This window comes from Portunus trituberculatus, chromosome 35 (assembly GCF_017591435.1).
Source record: "Portunus trituberculatus isolate SZX2019 chromosome 35, ASM1759143v1, whole genome shotgun sequence".
Lineage (NCBI taxonomy): Eukaryota > Metazoa > Arthropoda > Malacostraca > Decapoda > Portunidae > Portunus > Portunus trituberculatus.
In genome coordinates, this window is record NC_059289.1 from 9900163 (window position 1) to 9918812 (window position 18650).

Below are 18650 nucleotides of genomic sequence, written 5' to 3' on the forward strand. Positions count from 1 at the left end.
TTTCTTTATTATTTTAACTTATTTCACTATTATTATTTTTCTTTATATATTTTGCCTTAAATTGCAGAGAACCTGCTGCATTAAGATGAAGATCAACAGGGGGACTGTTATAAAGACATCCATTCCATTCCACTGCCCCTCCGTCCCACTGGTCACTGGTCAGCTGTGTGGCGTCTGCTGTCCGCATGCCGTCTGCCGCTTAGGAAATATTGCTTGTGACAACATCGGCAAGGACAGGACAACTTTGAAGCAGTTCCAAGAGCGAGACAGAGCTGAACTACCTGGTTACAAAAATAAGAGGACGACGACTTGAGCATCCATAATGGTAAGGCTGAATAGAAACAACAGTGAGTGCATGTGTGTGGGGGTAGGGGGAATAATATTATGTAAGTGCACTCGTCTTGGCAAGTGGCTGCAGCTTCACTAGCTCTTTCGCTTCATGCAACCCCTAGCTGGGGATTCCAGGGTCCATTTTGTACATGTTATGGCAGACACAACTAAGAAGTAAAGGAGGCTTCTTTGGAATGTAAGCAAGAACACTTGTTCTCCTGTTGGGCCTCAAGGCTAAAAGTAATTCTCCTTATCTACCCCTTTCGTAGAAAGAACCCAGTCGGTACTAAGGTAAAATTCTAGTTTCTGCCCATACTCCCCCGTCCACCTCCCAACAAGCTTGGGGACAGGTGGGAATGTTGGGTTTTGGGTGGGGTGCATGAAATGTGTCGGAAATGCGTATTTTTTTGCGTAAAATGGAAAAATTTCCATTAAAACGTCTACGGAATTTTAATTACAAGTTTCCTAATTTCGGTAATTCTTTACAATACATCCGTCCCTCTATTCTCTACCCACACCCCCCTAACCCCTCCAACAAGCCTGGGGGCCTGTGGGGAATCGGAGGTTTTAGGGGGGGAGGCATATTTGGGATATATATGGACTGAAAAATCTAGAGAAATTTTCCCAAATGTTCGAAAATATCCCAAAATATAGGAAGTTTTACATAACCCTCCCCCCTACAACACTAACCTAACTCTAACATAAACCTAACCTAACCTAACCTAACCAGGGGGGAGTGCACCCCCCGACCCCCTACAAAACTAACCAAACCCTAACATAGACCGAACCTAACCTAAACCCCCTACAACACTGACCCTAACATAAACCTAACCTAACCACGGATTCCCCCTTCAACTCTAACCTAACCCTAACATAAAACTAACCTAACGTAACCTAACCTAACCATGGACCCCGCCTCCTACAACACTAACCTAACCAGAGGGGCTGCCCCCCCCTGGACCCCGCCTACAACACTAACCTAACCGTAACATAAACCTAACCTAACCTAACCAGGGGGGCTGCCCCCCCCCTGGACCCCGCCTACAACACTAACCTAACCCTAACATAAACCTAACCTAACCAGGGGGGCTGCCCCCCCCCTGGACCCCACCTACAACACCAACCTAACCCTAACATAAACCTAACCTAACCACGGGGGCTGCCCCCCCCCCTGGACCCTGCCTACAACACTAACCTAACCCTAACACAAGCCTAACCTAACGTAACCTAACCTAATCGGGGGGGCTGCGCCCCCCCCACGGATGCCCCCCTACAACATTAACCTAACCCTAACATAAACCTAACCTACCATATCCTTGCTTTGGGGCAGCCTCCTTCCCCCTACACCGGTTGTCTTATATCTTCACACAATATGCCCTACCTCTACCAATACCCCTCCTCACAATACCTTAATGAAAGGATGAAGGTCCTGGCTGGTCCTCTTTTCGATTGTACACTGACTTGCATCGCAGGAGCGATGATTTCCCAGTAATCAAATTCGCAACCTTTACAACTAATGTCACTGGTGGCCATGGCTGAACTGCGCACACAGATGTCTTTGTGCACCAGTCTGCCCAGCTGTGCCCCGCCTACGAGTACATATAGCATATTCCCATTGGCGCAGCTCGTGCTGTTAAGAGGTGGTGGCACGTCATTGGAGAAAAGAACTATAGACACAATAAGAATTCTATTCACCAGTTACCCACAAACCCCAGCTATAAACAAATGCAAGTCAGTGTACTGCTCATTTCCGAGTGTGATGGAGCTCTGTGGCTTGATGGCGTCATCAAGGTCATGAAACTTGTAATGAAAATTCCGTAGACCTTTTAATGGGAATTTTTCCATTTTACGCAATAAATACGCATTTCTGATGCATTTCATGTACCCCACCCATAACCCTGCATTCCCACCTGTCCCCAAGCTTGTTGGGGGGTGGAGGGGGGAGTATGGGCAAAAACTAGAATTTTATCGGTACTTCTACTATTAGCCTTAACTCAAGTACTAACACCACTACTAACTGTGTTACTTATAACCAGATAGTCAGAGGTGACCGGTGTAACAGTTGGTTTTGTCCTACCAGTGAGTGTTGGGCCGTTGGCCTCCTTCACCACTTAATTGTTGGAATCCAGGAATGTGGTGGAGATGCTGTGGCATATCAGTGTACTGAAGTGTGGTGCAAATATTGGTGCATCAGGGTCCTCCCCTGTAAAGTCTGATGTTAGCAAAGTTCTCCTCCAGACAGTTAAGAAATTATGTAAGGCTGATCAGTCACTTTCGGCAAAGGTTGGTAATTTAGCTAACCCTTCTGAATCCACTGCGCCACCAGTAGCCTCTCATAGTGCCCCTGCTGCAGCTCCTGCTCACACTGTATTCATTTCTTCAGTTAAATAAATCAGACAACTTGTAAGAGAAGAACTCCATGAAAATCATGAGAGACAAAAGTGAGTGTCATCTCTCATTGTAATGGGAGTAAATGCTTCTGATAACAATCAAATTGTTTACTTACCTGTTTGACGATCACTTATTGCTATGGTTAGGCAGGCATAAAGGTAACATATGAAAATAAGATAAAATGGATAGCCCAATTCTGCAGGTATGCTAGTCTGTAAAGAAAGAAATTACTGGAGAACATGCATTTTAAGAAAAAGACTGAGTTGTGTACCCTTAGCAGATCATTATGTTATCCACTTTATAATGTTACTTAAAAGTAATGTAAACTAATAAAAAAATTGAAATTGGTTAATAATGGAGGGAGTGTGGAAAGAGATCACTCAGTGAAGTGATACAGAATAGGACCCTGAAATGAATGAATAGTAGATTTGCAAGATCGGATGGAGTTTAGAGACATGACTTTGTCAGGAAGGAAGTTACAAATCTTTGTTTATGTATATGCCAGAGTATTGAGAATTTGTAAGGAACTGCTTTATTCAGGAATGATTTCCTTTTTTTAGCTTTTTAGCATCATTGATTTTGAAATCTCTACAGCTTGTTTGGGTGGCTATTACATGTGATGTCAGAGAGCTCAGCAAGAGTTCCAAGGTATTCAGTCACTGAATGAAAGTGGCTATTTTTAGTTTATGTTAACCATCTACCTACATCCTTGTTGAATAACTGTAAAATGTTTGCAAATGACCTGAAGATATACCTAAAGATCTGCCCCCTGTCCCCTATCTTTAACAGTCGGAGCATTCTCATGCCAATGTGATATTGATGGCATTTGCTCTGTTGCTAGTTCATTGGGTCTTGACCTAAATAGAGACAAGTACGTAGTATTGAGATTCCAGCATTGCTCAATATCATGAAATGACATTGGTGAACTTTCAACTTATTCTTTGCTGGGCCAGATTTCCGTTGTTCCCTCCAATAATGAGCTTTTTGTGATTGTAGACTTTACTCTCATATTCCATCTTCATATTAGATATATTGTTAATATGGCTTCAGGACTATCTACAAACCTTTTGCAAAGCTCCTACTGCAGATCTGTTAACTACATATTAACTCTACTAAAAACTCACACTTGCTCTCTTTTGGAGTATTTGTCATGTGTTTGGAATGCTGGATTTATTTGGATATCTTCTTTTACTGGAGTCTGTTTGATGAAAGGGGACCAGAGACATCGATGAACTTGAAAATCTCTATTCACAATGTCTGGTGACTTGATATATTTTCAGTCCAGATCAGGCTACTTCAGGCTGGCTTGTTGAAATACTGGAAGATTTTTCATAATCAATGTAGCATCAGTCCTAATGATATGTTTGAAGTGGCTACTTTGAATATCACCCAAGAGCATCATTTTAAGATTCATCTCTCATTGCTCCTTGGAGACCAGGAGAAGGTTTATAAATGAAAAACTACAAACAGAATGCTCAAGAATGTTATTCTGAAATCTGCAGCAGCACAACTGGTAGTGGGGGGAAGAGGCTAAGGAGACTTTGCTTACAACCACGTGTGTGGAGGTTCAACTATCAGGTATTTTTTTTAGTTTTAAATCAAACTTTTATGTTCGAGTATTGAAAAGTTCGACTCTTTAGACATTCAAGTATTAAGTCTCCACTGAATAATATTATAAAGTGAGTAAAAAACTGATCTGCTTAGGCTACACAGCTCGGTCTTTTTTTCTTAGAATTCATCTCCTCCAGCTATTTCTTCCCTTATAAATTGGAGTACCCACAGAATTAGGCTATCCCCTTTATTTTACTTGTATATTTTTTTCATATGTTACTTTCCTGACTGCCTAACCATAGTAATTAAAGACAGCCAACCAGGTGAGTCTCACAGAAGAAAAAAATGAATATCAATTATGTGTAATTATGGTAGAGGGTTAGTTATATTATCATATTATGTATAGAATGGGTTTTGTGAAGGTCTGGAAGGAATGAATACTGATTAAAGAAACTTGTGTAAAACAGTTCAGTGTTTGAAGGAGATATAGGCATTAGAAGACTCTAGAGGATGACACTGGATGATGATACATCAAGTTTTTCTGGTGAGAGAGAGAGAGAGAGAGTACAAGTCAATGTATCCTTTGTTGCAGGCCAAACAGATGTGGATGTCAAGTTGGAAAGCTTTTGGATGTACTAAGCCAAGAGTCCTTCATCCAATGACAGGTATGTAGTGTAGGTGTAGTTTCTCACCACTACCACCACCATGGGGAGTCAAAAGTTTGTGGTGTGAGGCTCCAGTACAACACATGAAGTGTAGTTGCTGAAATCAGTGTCCTAGACTGCATTCTCATGTTTTGTCTATAACTGAGAAGTGGCCACTAATCTTTCCAACTTGTATGTCAGTCAGTGATGACTTGCACTGTTAATTAGGTCAGTCCACAGTCACAACTGTGCTTCCTTGAACATAATCTTCCATAGCCACACCTTGGCAGAGGAGCTTGGAGGGAAGATTTCACAACTATAAGCAATAATTCCAATCCAGCATCTGAATTTTGAATTCCTAATACAAAAATGGTAAAATATGAAATGGATTGGAAATCTGATATTGTAATTGTTTCTTTGTTACTTGTTTATGTAACTTGTAACATGTTACATCTTAATTATTACTGCAATTTTGCTTTTTGTAACTAATCACAAGTTGTAGTGCCTTGAATCTTGAGTTTTAAGGAAATTGAGTGTTGTCATTGTAAAGATTGCAGTGAATGAACTTGAATAAACTAGAAATGGCAGACTGGAAAGGGGTGATGTGTGGTGCACTGGTGGGCTGCAAGGCTGGGGACCAGGATCTGAGATGCCACAATGTACTTGTTCATCTCCACTGGCATGTGGCACACTGAACAAACCTGTGTTGTGTAGGGAATCATGTAGAAGATGTGAGAGACAGAAGAGAAGAGAGAGTGATATGGAAAAAAAAAAGTTTTTTTATTATCAACAGAGTGGCAGCACTGACCACTTCATAGGGACATTGTGGCTGTGAGAATACTTTAATGCAGTGCTGTTGATTTTCAGCAGTATTTGTTGCAGTAGTTGCAATCTGTAATGAGAAATATATGCCTGTAGTAGTGTAAGTTGCTCATTTGTTTGTGCAGTTCTTTTTCCTTCTTGTTAGGTGTCCATCGCTGGTATCAGGCAATGTCAAAATCTCTCTCTCTCTCTCTCTCTCTCTCTCTCTCTCTCTCTCTCTCTCTCTCTCTCTCTCTCTCTCTCTCTCTCTCTCTCTCTCTCTCTCTCTCTCTCTCAGCTGTGTATGTAATTTTTCAGACATCACAGAGGTGGCTGGGGACTGGCACGGGAGTGTGTCAAGGAGAGAGAGCCAAGCCCTGGAAGTGAAGGAGGCAAGGCACAATATACAGAGGAGATATAGAGCTTTGGATCTCAGGAGTAAGGTGAGTTTCAGTCAGCATCACTACACTATGCTGTGCCTCTACCTATGTACATACACACACCACCACCACCACCACCACTACTACAAACATTATATCCTTCCCAGCAAAGACTAGCAACTGTAGATTATATCTTCTTTTTTTTGCCCCCCATGCTATTGTTAGTTTATTAAACTGTGTTGAAAACAGACTACCTACTAAGTATCAGAAGGTCTTGCTACTTGAAATCCATGTAACTCTGTAAAAGAAATTCATCATCATCATCATCATCATTATCCTGGACAACCACTATTGTCTCTTCCCATTTTCTATCTTTATCATTTCCATCTGATGTACTTAGCTCTTTGTAGAAAGTTTTCTTACCTCGTAATTGCCTTCCATTCCTCTGTGGACATTACAAATCATTTTCTCAAATTCTTTATCTCGTAATGGTAGTCATAATATCATGCATGGATTGCTCAATCAGTACTTTACTGTATCTTTAAGTACTGATGACGAGGTCGCTGTGCGACTGATACAGGATAACCTAGATGGGCCCTGGTGGCCCTTTGTTATCCTATTATTTATGTTATGTTATGTTACTGTTATTGCTAAATTTCCTATCAGTCTGCTTTTGGTGAGTGGTGAGGGGAAGGGTGTGAGGAAAGAGTGCGGTGTGTTGACTGGTCTAACTCCAGCTCAGTTTAGTTCCTCCACTCCTTCAGTTTTCTATTTGCAGCTGCAGTGCTCTCATCATCCACACTGATGTTGAAACCTCTTTAAAAGAATTCATGTCATAGGAAGATGGAAATATTGAAGCAAGCAGAGAGTTCGAGTTTACCAGGGAAAGAAAGCCTTGTGCTTTGAGGCTGCAGGAGGATAGGAGGCATACAGTTAGCAAGATCAGTAGAGAAGTTAGCATGAAAAAGTAGATGTCAAGAGACTCAACATTCTGGTAGAGTTAAGTCTTAGTGATCATTAAAGTCAAATATGTGAGGCATGTGAGGAGTACAGTAATGTTATTCTTGTTTTTCACTCACACAATGTTTTACATGATCATTGCACAGCAGGTTGCCAAATTATTAACCACCCAGTGCCAACCAAGGGTGACTCTTGGCTACATTTTTACATAGCCAAATGATTTCAGAATGTTAGAATCATAGTCATAATTTTTGAAATTGTGACTTTTGCATTGTGAATGTGCATATATAGTGGAGGTTCTGTTCAGACATAAACTGTGAATTACATAGCATTCCTTCCTTTTGCATTGAGTAGGTTAAGATATGAGTACAGGCGAGATGCTGTCTTGTAATTTTTGTGATACATTTGACTGTAAGAAAACAGTTCTTGTGAGTTGCTGCAGCACCATGACAACCCTTGGACCATCATCGATCCTGATTTGGGATTCCTTCCTTATAAGTTTGCCAGCCTACAAGCTGCTTATATATGGCTCCTTGCAAAACATTTTACCAGACAAAGTGCATCATCCGTTAACATTTCAGAATTAATCTTGTAATAATATTTTCACTGTGCTTCTACATCACTTAGGTGGTTGCAAGCAAGTAATGATATTCTGTGTTCAAAACTACATGCCACAGTTCTGCATACAATGGAGGACAACTGTACAGTTTGCTCCTTCACTATCCTGCCTCAGTCATCATCAGCCTTAATCATTGCTGTGTTGCTCCTCATGGTGATCTTTACTTTTAAATTTATCATTATTTTGTTCATTATGAACTCTTCTTTATGGTACAAGAATCCAACCATGTCAGGAATCACATTTTGAGCCGACCAGCACAAACCTGGTAGGTTCTTAGGCAGGCATCATCTTGAGCTGTCATGCATTACATTACTCTTATGAAATGTTTTGTTGTATTGCACTTCTTGGACATATTTCTTTGAACATTTTTACATCATGCAAGAGAAATCTACACTAAAGCACATCATTGAAAACCCAAGCTAACAGTATTACTGGTCATCTGGAGGAGACTGAGCTCACTACATGTTGCTCAGAGAAGGATGCCCTGCAACAGGAGGAGAGAGTATTAGTTACATGATGATATTAAAGAGGTGTAGACATAACACATGAGGAAGATGTGTGGTGGTTGGTGATGTGATGTGGATGACCATGTCAATGAGGCTCTGCCTTACCTTTGTCTTGTCTGACAGATGTGCCAAGCAGCCATGTGGCTGGCCACTACACCAACCAGAGGGATGGCCACTGCCAGCCTCTCTTTTGAGACTGTTTTGTCAGAGGAGAACAAGAACAATTTGAAGATGCGCCTGGCCAAGACAAAGAGTCCTCGGGTGCGGGACCTGAAGGGCAGCAAGCCGAGAGCAGCTGTCTTGGTGCCTCTGTGTCATGTAGAGGGAGAGTTGAGTCTGCTGTACACACTGCGTTGCCTCTCCCTGGGTGACCATGCTGGTGAAATGTGCTTTCCAGGGGGCAAGGTGGACCCAGAGGACAAGGATGAGGTGCACACAGCTCTGAGGGAAGCCCATGAGGAGGTTGGACTAAGGACAGGGGAGAATGTGGAAGTGCTTGGGACGCTGCCTCCTGTACCAAGCCGTGCCGAGGGTACCCATGTGGTCGGGGTGCTGGCCTATGTGGGGCACCTGGACCCTGCTGCCCTCACCCTTAGCCCTGGAGAGGTGGAGGCTATCATAGTTGCCTCCCTTAGGAACCTTTGCCATCCTGTCTTTGTGCGTCAGACTCAATTTCGTTCTACCAAATTTCCCCCTGGGTACACCCTTCCAGTGTTCTTGGGCACTGAGCCCCGGGTGTGGGGCCTCACAGCCATCCTCACCCACATGACCCTTACTGCGCTCCTGCCGGGCCTCTACTCTCACCGCCTGAGGCTTATACCACCACTAAAAGCCTGAGAAAGAAGAGGAAAAGGAGAGCAGTTTGCTCTGAGACTTTTATAGGGTGGACTATATATATATATATATATATATATATATATATATATATATATATATATATATATATATATATATAAATTAAGATTTTATATTATATATAAATGTACATAGAAATGTGGTAACCCTACCATCACTTTGTTGCGAACTATGACTTGTGGTACAATCAGTTTGGGTAATTGATTTTTTAGTCAGCCCAGTGCCTTGGGCTGTTCTATAAAGTATTTCTGTATTTTGTAACACTTGACTGGAAGGAACAGCCCAAGAAGATTGTGGATCCCCTCCTTGACTGGTTCATTCCAGTGGGGGTGCAAGGGTTGAGGTGGAGGTTTCATTCAGAATCCTAATGCTTTCTTATATAGACATCTGTTTAGATACAAAATTGAGCTTCCTTCAAGACAACATGCTTCATCTCACTGTAGGAATAAAAGTGTACTTAGGAAGGAATCACAGTTTCCTTACTCTATCTCTTACTTGCCATCTGAGATGCTGAAAGAATTTAGTGGTTATGAAGCGTGCAAGTCTTGCCATACTAGTTTATTGTACATAGATTATTTCTAGTTTTTTTTTTTTTTTTGTGTAAGAGTTCTGATCTGTGTTCAAATCTTTCTGTATTTTCAAAAGAAAAGAGGATTGTCAGCAAAAAACACAAAAGGTACAAAATTCCATCTTATTGTTTCACTTCAAATGTACTAATTGAATTTACTGTTTTTGCTCTGGACAGGATTCTTTGTACTGTCTTGAATTTTGTACAGTTATATGATAGAAACACTGAAAGATACTGTTTTAATTTCACATGTCAGTGTTATGCAAAAGATGACACCAAAAGACATTGTCAGTATAAAAGAAAAGTTGCCTCTGTTACAGCTGTGCTTAGCTTGGCCAGCCCTGAGATCACATCAAGATCACTATTCAGTTCTCCATAATGGTTATTTGTCTAGTATTTTCCATGAAGCAGACGTTACATAAAGGCACAGTCATGGTTGCTAATTCCTGATGTCCTGGTACTGGTAAACACATACCATTATTCTCCTACACTGGCAATGCTGCTTGCCACTTTTTTCTTTCTGTATATTTGTTTAATGTGCCTTTTTTCAATTAAAACTAACTACAATGAAATTCATTTTCCTCTCAGCACACAACTGTAGTTCACTCCATTTTCACCTTTATCTTCTGTCCACAGTCACAAGTCCACACTGCTGCTGGATGAAAGGTAGCTCAGTGTGGAGATGAAGACCAAAATGAGCAAGATGTTCCTAGATTCTCTTGCATCTAAAGACAAGCTGCCAGTCTCAATGGTGATATCTTCCAAGAAGAGAGATGAAAGCATAACAAGATAAGGAAGAAAATACATCACCTGTTGAGTATTGTTAAATGGAAGACTTGAAAAATGGAGGAGCTAAACATTTTTAGGCTCCAGGTATTGTTTTTGCAAGTGGAAGGGAAGCTAATTACTGATCAGATATAAAGATTTTAAAATGTTTCTTTATGCCAATATTTTAGTGGACTGTGATAGACTTGTTTGTAACTTCTTTAACTATGTTGGAATCCTGTTCAGTATATCATTCATGAACATTTTAGATATAATTTTTCAAAATTGTCTTTTCAGTTGCGTTGCTTGTCTGATTTTGTAAGAGCGAGAGATAGGGGGAGAATAAACTAGACAGTAGACAGGATTCCAGCATTGTAGCAACCTTGACTACTATTAATTAGGAATGAGGGAAAATCATAATTACCTTTTGTTATTTATTCATCTTGCTAAAATCACAATTAAGAAATCAAACATTATTTCACACTGTAATGAACACTATCTATAATGGTGCAACCTCATCTTGTGTTGTCAATCACCACAGGAAATTAAATGCACACCCACTTCTGACAGTCACGTGCCCTGCTCACCATGCTATTGTGTCTGAAATGTTCAGATTATTATTATTGTCTTTTGTTATGTTTAGAGAATGAACAGAGAGGAATATTGTGGTGAGGATGTGGTGAGCGATTGGTTTGTCAACATACTGGAGGGGGATATTCTGTTGTGTTGGAGAGAGAGAGAGAGAGAGAGAAAAAATTGTTGAGTGACTGGTTTGTCAACATATTGTCGGGAGACATTCTGTGGAGAGAGAGAGAGAGTGTGTGTGTGTGTGTGTGTGTGTGTGTGTGTGTGTGTGTGTGTGTGTGAGTGTGAGTGTTTCACTGTTTGATCTGCTGCAGTCTCTGACGAGACAGCCAGACGTTACCCTACGGAACGAGCTCAGAGCTCATTATTTCCGATCTTCGGAATGGCCTGAGACCAGGCACACACCAGGACAACAAGGTCACAACTCCTCGATTTACATCCCGTACCTACTCACTGCTAGGTGAACAGGGGCTACACGTGAAAGGAGACACACCCAAATATCTCCACCTGACTGGGGAATTGAACCCTGGTTCTCTGGCTTGTGAAGCCAGCGCTCTAACCACTGAGCTACCGGGCATATTATGTATATATGTGTGTGTGTGTGTAATTCACCTTGGTCGCCTGCTGGTTCACCCAGCCAGTCTTCCCGAGCTCAGAGCTCATAGACTGATCTTTGGGTAGGACTGAGACCACATCACACCGAGAAAGTGAGGCCATAACCCCTCGAGTTACATCCCGTACCTATTTACTGCTAGGTGAACAGGGGCCACACATTAAGAGGCTTGCCCATTTGCCTCGCCACCCCAGGACTCGAACCCGGCCCTCTCGATTGTGAGTCGAGCGTGCTAACCACTACACTATGCGGTGTGTGTGTGTGTGTGTGTGTGTGTGTGTGTGTGTGTGTGTGTGTGTGTGTGTGTGTGTGATTCACCTCGGTCGTCTGCTGGTCACCCAGCCAGTCTTCCCCATTACGGAGCGAGCTCAGAGCTCATAGACTGATCTTCGGGTAGGACGGAGACCACATCACACTCCACACCCCAGGAAAGCGAGGCCACAACCCCTCGAATTACATCCTGTACCTATTTACCCATAGGTGAACAGGGGCTACACATTAAGTGGCTTGCCCATTTGCCTCTCCGCTTCCTGGGACTCGAACACAGGTCTTTCGATTGTGAGTCGAGCATGCTGTGTGTGTGTGTGTGTGTGAGAGAGAGAGAGTGTGTGTAATTCACCTCGGTCGCCTGCTGGTCATCCAGCCAGTCTTCCCCATTACGGAGCGAGCTCAGAGCTCATAGACTGATCTTCGGGTAGGACTGAGACCAAAACACACGTGTGTGTGTGTGTGTGTGTGTGTTTTCCTACGGAGTGAGCTGTGTGTGTGTGTGTTTGTGTTTCCCCACAGAGCGAGCTGTGTGTGTGTGTGTGTGTGTGTGTGTTTCCCTACGGAGCGAGCTGTGTGAGAGAGAGAGAGAGAGAGAGAGAGAGAGAGAGAGAGAGTGAGTGTGTAGGGGGGGGGGGTGAGGAAGCAACAAGTTATTTGTAAACATGGTGTGAGGGACATTTCCTAGCTGACTTATTGTCAGACTTTTTAAAGTGTAACATTCCCTCATTAAGGTTTCCACCATTAGCCTTGAACAACAATCTCCAGTGACCTGCTGATGCATATACCTCAATCACACTCAAGGTAGCACCAGCCAGAACCTCTCAATGGTGGAGCCTGATGAAAAAACATATCCTGGCAACAATTATGAGAGAAAAATTATTGGTGTGAAGATGAGTGATTAGTTTGTGAATTGTTGGAAGGTAAGAAGAGTAAAAATTATTGGTATGAAGATGTGACAAGTGACCATGGTTTGTAATCCTACTGTGTGTCTGTGGTATGGAGGTGGGAGAGGTTGACAGGTGGATCTTAATTTAGTATGGGTGGTTACCCATACTAAAATAAGATCCACTTAAAGTTTTCTCTCACAGTATGAGATAGTGACTGACAAGCTGTGCAGCACATCACATTGACTCCATTAATGACACAACAAGGCAGTTCATGGCAGAAAAAAATACAGGAATTGATGATGAGTTGAACTGGCAATGTAACATGGCTCCCTGTCGTTAGTAACAAGCAGCAGACACATTTACATAATGTGAAAAATTATTGTATTTTTAAAAATTGTTTTTACAAATGAATATTTTTCTTATAGAGCATGTTTTACTTTATAATGTATCACATTTCAAGCAGAGGTTGATGACTGGGCCTCCTAGACTACTTGTGCCTACTTGCCTGCTCTGATTGTTGGAGTTACAGGGTAATTCTTCTGTCTTGTCCAACTGCTGCTGGCTGACACAGATGGCAGGGCACTTGTCCGGGGAGATGCACATTGTGGAGTGCTTTATCTTCAGTGTGGTGGCTCCATGGTTCTTTGAATAAATAAACCAATCAACAAGATTCTTTCACTAAATTACACAAACTTATAAATGAAGAAATCTGTTATTGGTAGAGACACTGGTGTAAAAGTTTACTGTGTTTCAAGGTTTATTAACTACAGTTGTCAATTCCTCATACAGGCTATTGTTCGTCACAGCAACTGCTCCAGTGTTACATGTTGTGGTCTGGTGCCCCATACAGGCTGTTGTCACTGTCATGATGGGTGACGGGCTCTGGTGCCCCATACAGACTGTTGTCACTATCATGGTGGGTGAGGGCATCTGGTGCCCCATACAGGCTGTTGTCACTGTCATGGTGGATGAGGGCATCTGGTGCCCCATACAGGCTGTTGTCACTGTCTTGGTGGGTGAGGGCATCTGGTGCCCCATACAGACTGTTGTCACTGTCATGGTGGGTGAGGGGCTCTGGTGCCCCATACAGGCTGTTGTCACTGTCGTGGTGGGTGAGGGGGTCTGGTGCCCCATACAGGCTGTTGTCATTGCCATGGTGGGTGAGGAGGGGCTCTGGTGCCCTATACAGGCTGTTGTCACTGTCATGGTGGGTGAGGGGGTCTGGTGCCCCATACAGGCTATTGTCACTGTCGTGGTGGGTGAAGGGTCTGGTGGGCAAGGTGGACGAGCAGCATCCACATCTCAGGCTATGTGGGATCTCTTGTGGAATGAAGAGTCTGGCAACATTCTGAGCACAACTGGTCTTCACTTGCCATGCCAGCAGTGCCACCACCAGGATGAGCACAATACTCTCTATGATAAAGAACACATACCAAGGTAGACAGTGGTGGTGGTCCTGTGTGGTTACAGTGATGTTGGAGTCTCTGGTGGTGGTGGTGGTGGTGGTGGTGGGTGTGGGTAGGAACTGTGTGGTGATGGTGGTGGTGTGTGGGACCTGTGTGGTGGTGGTGGTGGCTTGATTGGTAGAAATGGTCAGGGTGTTAGCAGTAGTGGGTGTGCTGTGGGTTGAGTAATTATACCATGAAGGGGCTTCCACTGTGACATGGGAGGGCAGGCCAGGCTGGCAGGTGAGGCTGAGGTTTGTGTTCTTGTGTCCTTGGGAGTACAGCTTCACTTGCTTTCCTGTTGACACCACCTCAAAGTGCCACCAATTGCCTCCGGCTAAGGTATTGTTGAGGAAAGCACTGGTGAAGATTTCAGAGCTGCCACACACTCCTCCCTTCCCGAACACTTTAATAGTATTAGAGTGATCTTCATCCAACCACAACCCCACATTACCACACTTGTTACCTGCTTTGTTGAACAGGGAAAGCCAAGTCTTACGTTCTCCTAGTTTTAGCTGCAATATAAGCTGGAGGGGCAGGGAAAGGGGAGTGATGAGGATAGAACTGCATTGTGGTAGGTCACACGTGATAGGTTGCTTCACATTCCTCAGGTCAGGTTTTCTTCCACACCGGTCACGCAGTTCAGAAAGAGGGTCTCCAGTAACATTTGTTGTAGGTACCATCAGCAGCAGCAGCCCAGGCAATAGTGAGACCATGATGGGGTGTTGCAGGGAATGTGGAGGTGCTGTGGTGCCAAGTTGTTCCAGTGCAGCAGGAACACTCCCTATCGTTGTTGGTATTATTATTGTTATTCTTGGCACACCTCACACAGACTTCTCTGTTGTTTATGGTGTTGCTGGCACACCTCACACAGCCTTCTCTGTTGTTTGTGGTGTTGCTGGCACACCTCATACAGTCTTTTCTGTTGTTTGTGGTGTTGCTGGCACACCTCATACAGTCTTTTCTGTTGTTTGTGGTGTTGCTGGCACACCTCATACAGTCTTTTCTGTTGTTTGTGGTGTTGCTGGCACACCTCACACAGCCACCTCTGTTATTTATGGTGTTGCTTCACATCTCACACAGCTTCCTCCAGCTTCTTCCCTATCACTTGTCTTTCCTGTTTTTTTCTCCATTATCTTTCTTTAGCATGAGTATTCTCAGAACAGACAAGGAAAAGTGTGTGTGTGTGTGTGTGTGTGTGTGTGTGTGTGTGTGTGTGTGTGTGTGTGTGTGTGTGTGTAATTCACCTCAGTAGCCTGCTGGTCACCCAGCCAGTCTTCCCCATTACGGAGTGAGCTCAGAGCTCATAGATCGATCTTCGGTTAGAACTGAGACCACAACACACTCCACTGTGTGTGTGTGTGTGTGTGTGTGTGTGTGTGTGTGTGTGTGTGTGTGTGTGTGTGTGTGTGTGTGTGTGTAATTCACCTCAGTCGCCTGCTGGTCACCCAGCCAGTCTTCCCCATTACGGAGTGAGCTCAGAGCTCATAGACCGATCTTCGGTTAGGACTGAGACCACAACACACTCCACTGTGTGTGTGTGTGTGTGTGTGTGTGTGTGTGTAATTCACCTCAATCGCCTGCTGGTCACCCAGCCAGTCTTCCCCATTACGGAGTGAGCTCAGAGCTCATAGACCGATCTTCGGTTAGGACTGAGACCACAACACACTCCACACACCAGGAAAGCGAGGCCACAACCCCTCAAGTTACATCCTGTACCTATTTACTGCTAGGTGAATAGGGGCCACACATTAAGAGCTTGCCCATTTGCCAGGGATAATCTTGTGATCCCAGATATGAAAGGTGCCACAGGATATGGAAAGAAACTGGAAAGGAATGTTTCCAGAAGAGACATCAAGAAACAGCTTTCCTTAACAGAAACAGCAGTATGCAAGAAATTCACTGTTGAGACCGTGAGTCAAGACAATCCATAAGTAAAGGAAATTCTGATAAAAGTTGATATGGGAACAAGCCTAGTGTGACTCATCCTGTATCTCTGGGCCAGAAAAATTCTCTCTCTCTCTCTCTCTCTCTCTCTCTCTCTCTCTCTCTCTCTCTCTCTCTCTCTCTCTCTCTCTGTCCTGAGCATTTTCAAAAGAAGTCCAAACTGGAGCAATGTCGAGACCTTGCTCCTTGAGGTGATAAACAAGAAAAGCTCAGTCCTGTTTAGGGCAAAGAGTTCAACATCAAAACACGTAATATCTGCTGATTGGGATATTATTACCCAGGTGATAAATCCTGTGTTCCCCCTTGAACAACAGGATTCCAGCAGAATATGAGGAATGCAACTGAAGTGTGTAAGCCAGCCACAAGCCATTAATCATAACCCAGATAATTTTGAGGCTTTTGGAATTGTTTATAAGAAAGAGGGAAGCAATTGTATCATCTACAGACATTAGTTTAATAAAGATGAGGCCCTCATACACTATTTGTTTCAGCAGTAAGTTAGTGCCTATTATAATAAAATACTACACAAGAAAACTGTTCAATCTATAGTTCCACCCAATCAATGGAATTATCATGTGCCTTATATTTGTTAAATTTTACAAAAAGCGCAAACATATGTGCAGCAATATGAAAGGCATAAATTAATGCTGTTGATGTGTGAAAAATGAAATAGCAGACGTCTCGATGTCTGTCATAAGTCACTTCTGTACTTGACCTAGGAATGTTATGACTTGGGCAAATTCCTAGGACATTAAAGCTTTTGTAAGTAGGTCCTAATTTTTCTTAGGCAACATGTATGTCCTAGACCAAGTTTTTGCCCTAGGAACTTTTTATGTACAAGCCATTGTTGAAGCTTCTGTGATGAGAGTGAGACTACCTCAACTCAATCCTGTGGCTTGTGTCTGTCAAGCTGGGTAAGTTTGTGCTGCAGCCAATGGTAACAATACTGGACTCAAATGACCGGCTTTCACTTACCTCCTCCTTTCCTTTGGCTGCAGTAATTTTTTTCAGCGGTGCCTACTCTTGTGCTTTGCTTCAGCAGCCAGTTTTCTCACCACTTTCCAGGTATGACTGTCTCCAGCTGAAAGTGTACAGGTATATGAGGCACTGAATGTATTACACCACAAAGGAAAAAGTGTGAGCCATCAACAATAAATAAAGAAAACACTTATGGATGAGGTTCAAGAAGTTTCTTGCTTGTGATAAGTACACTGGAACTGTTCCGTTATTTTAACTAGTAATTTCCTTCTACTAACATTATCCATTTACATTATATCATTTTGTCATACCACTTGGACATCATAATTTATTATTACCAATCAATTACTAATTTATTTCTTTTGCTAAATCTTTTACCAATTTTAAATACAACCATTTGTCTCTGAAACCATAGACATTGCTCATACATCTGCTTGCTTCTCCTGTCCTGACTTCATTCCTTTCATCAACTCCTGCTTATGCTGTTTAAGCTATCCTGGAGTCCCCATTCATCCTCTATGCCCACTGACCTTCCTCTCACCACATACACCCAAATTGTACCAATGATCTCTACAAAACTCTTCCACTTTTTTTCTGGTCCATATTCTTGGATGGGATAGGGTTGCATTATCTAGACTCATTTACTTCTTCTATTAAGTGTCTCATCACCCTTGCTGTTTCTGGTTTCCTAATTCTATCCTACATGCTCTCTGCTACATAAATAATTTAATTTTCTTCTCTACAAGTATTGTCTTTTAACATTTTAATCTTGAAAGTATTAAGACTGATTTACAAAGTCATGTTTTATTGCCATCTGCAAACACAAAAATTTGAGTTTGAATTCTTTCTAACATTCCTATGACAATTTCTACTAATAAATATTACCAATCCTTGCCTTTATTCATCTTACAACCAAGTTTATTCATAGACCAGAACAGTGACAAAAACATTTCCTATTTGTAAACCGTATTTACAGCAAAGTACAGAACTGTACTTGCCTAAAAATTTCAACTGATTATGTCACATCTTACTGTTTACTAAAACAAGTTTTATGGAACCATATGTTAATTACTTACTTACTTGTTACTTGGGGTGTTTGTTCAAGGTTCCGCTCCACTGCGAGGCAGCGCTCAGCAGAGCCTCCCTCAAAAGCAACTAGCATCTATAATTGTCTTTGATTTCCATGCCGTTAAAATCATAAACTCCCTTGAACAAATATGTCTTCAATTTCTATTTGAAGATATTGATCATGGTACAACCTTTAATATCACTTGGCAGTTTATTGTAAATCCTTGGTGTGCATCTTGCAAATACTCGACATCCCATATCAAGGTTATTTCTTGGCTCATGTAGTCTGTATGGGTCTGCATCGTCTTCCTTGGTATGTGCACAAATGTATGAGTGTCGGGTCATTTCTCTAGTTTTCACAGTATCATATTCACTCAGCCATGTTTCAATCAAAGCAAGAATATCCAGATTCTCATCATTAATTAAAGTTCTGATTTCTATTGTCTTGTTTCCAACTGACTGGACATTTAATAAACCACATTTCAAC

General features: G+C 42.4%; 1 protein-coding gene and 1 long non-coding RNA gene across 4 annotated transcripts; one reads left to right on the plus strand and one right to left on the minus strand.

Annotated features, from left to right (window-relative positions):
- Nucleotides 1-67: 67 nt before the first annotated feature.
- On the plus strand, nucleotides 68-9065 carry LOC123513051 (nucleoside diphosphate-linked moiety X motif 8-like). Of its 2 annotated transcripts, none has more exons than XM_045269866.1 (4): nucleotides 68-325; nucleotides 4865-4937; nucleotides 6036-6160; nucleotides 8306-9065. In XM_045269866.1, exons 1-4 carry the CDS (start codon nucleotides 323-325, stop codon nucleotides 9017-9019), a joined length of 915 nt encoding a protein of 304 aa, XP_045125801.1. In that variant the 5' UTR covers nucleotides 68-322; the 3' UTR covers nucleotides 9020-9065. The 2 variants fall into 2 exon arrangements, with proteins under 2 accessions (XP_045125801.1, XP_045125802.1); XM_045269867.1 differs by lacking the exon at nucleotides 68-325 and adding an exon at nucleotides 391-526.
- Nucleotides 9066-12409: 3344 nt separating this feature from the next.
- LOC123513052 lies at nucleotides 12410-18650 on the minus strand. 2 transcript variants are annotated; one of them, XR_006677252.1, is made up of 3 exons: nucleotides 18176-18650; nucleotides 17093-17198; nucleotides 12410-13367 (listed from the first exon to the last, which is right to left on the minus strand). It is a non-coding gene; the product is annotated as an uncharacterized LOC123513052 (long non-coding RNA). The 2 variants fall into 2 exon arrangements; XR_006677251.1 differs by having other exon boundaries at nucleotides 18168-18650.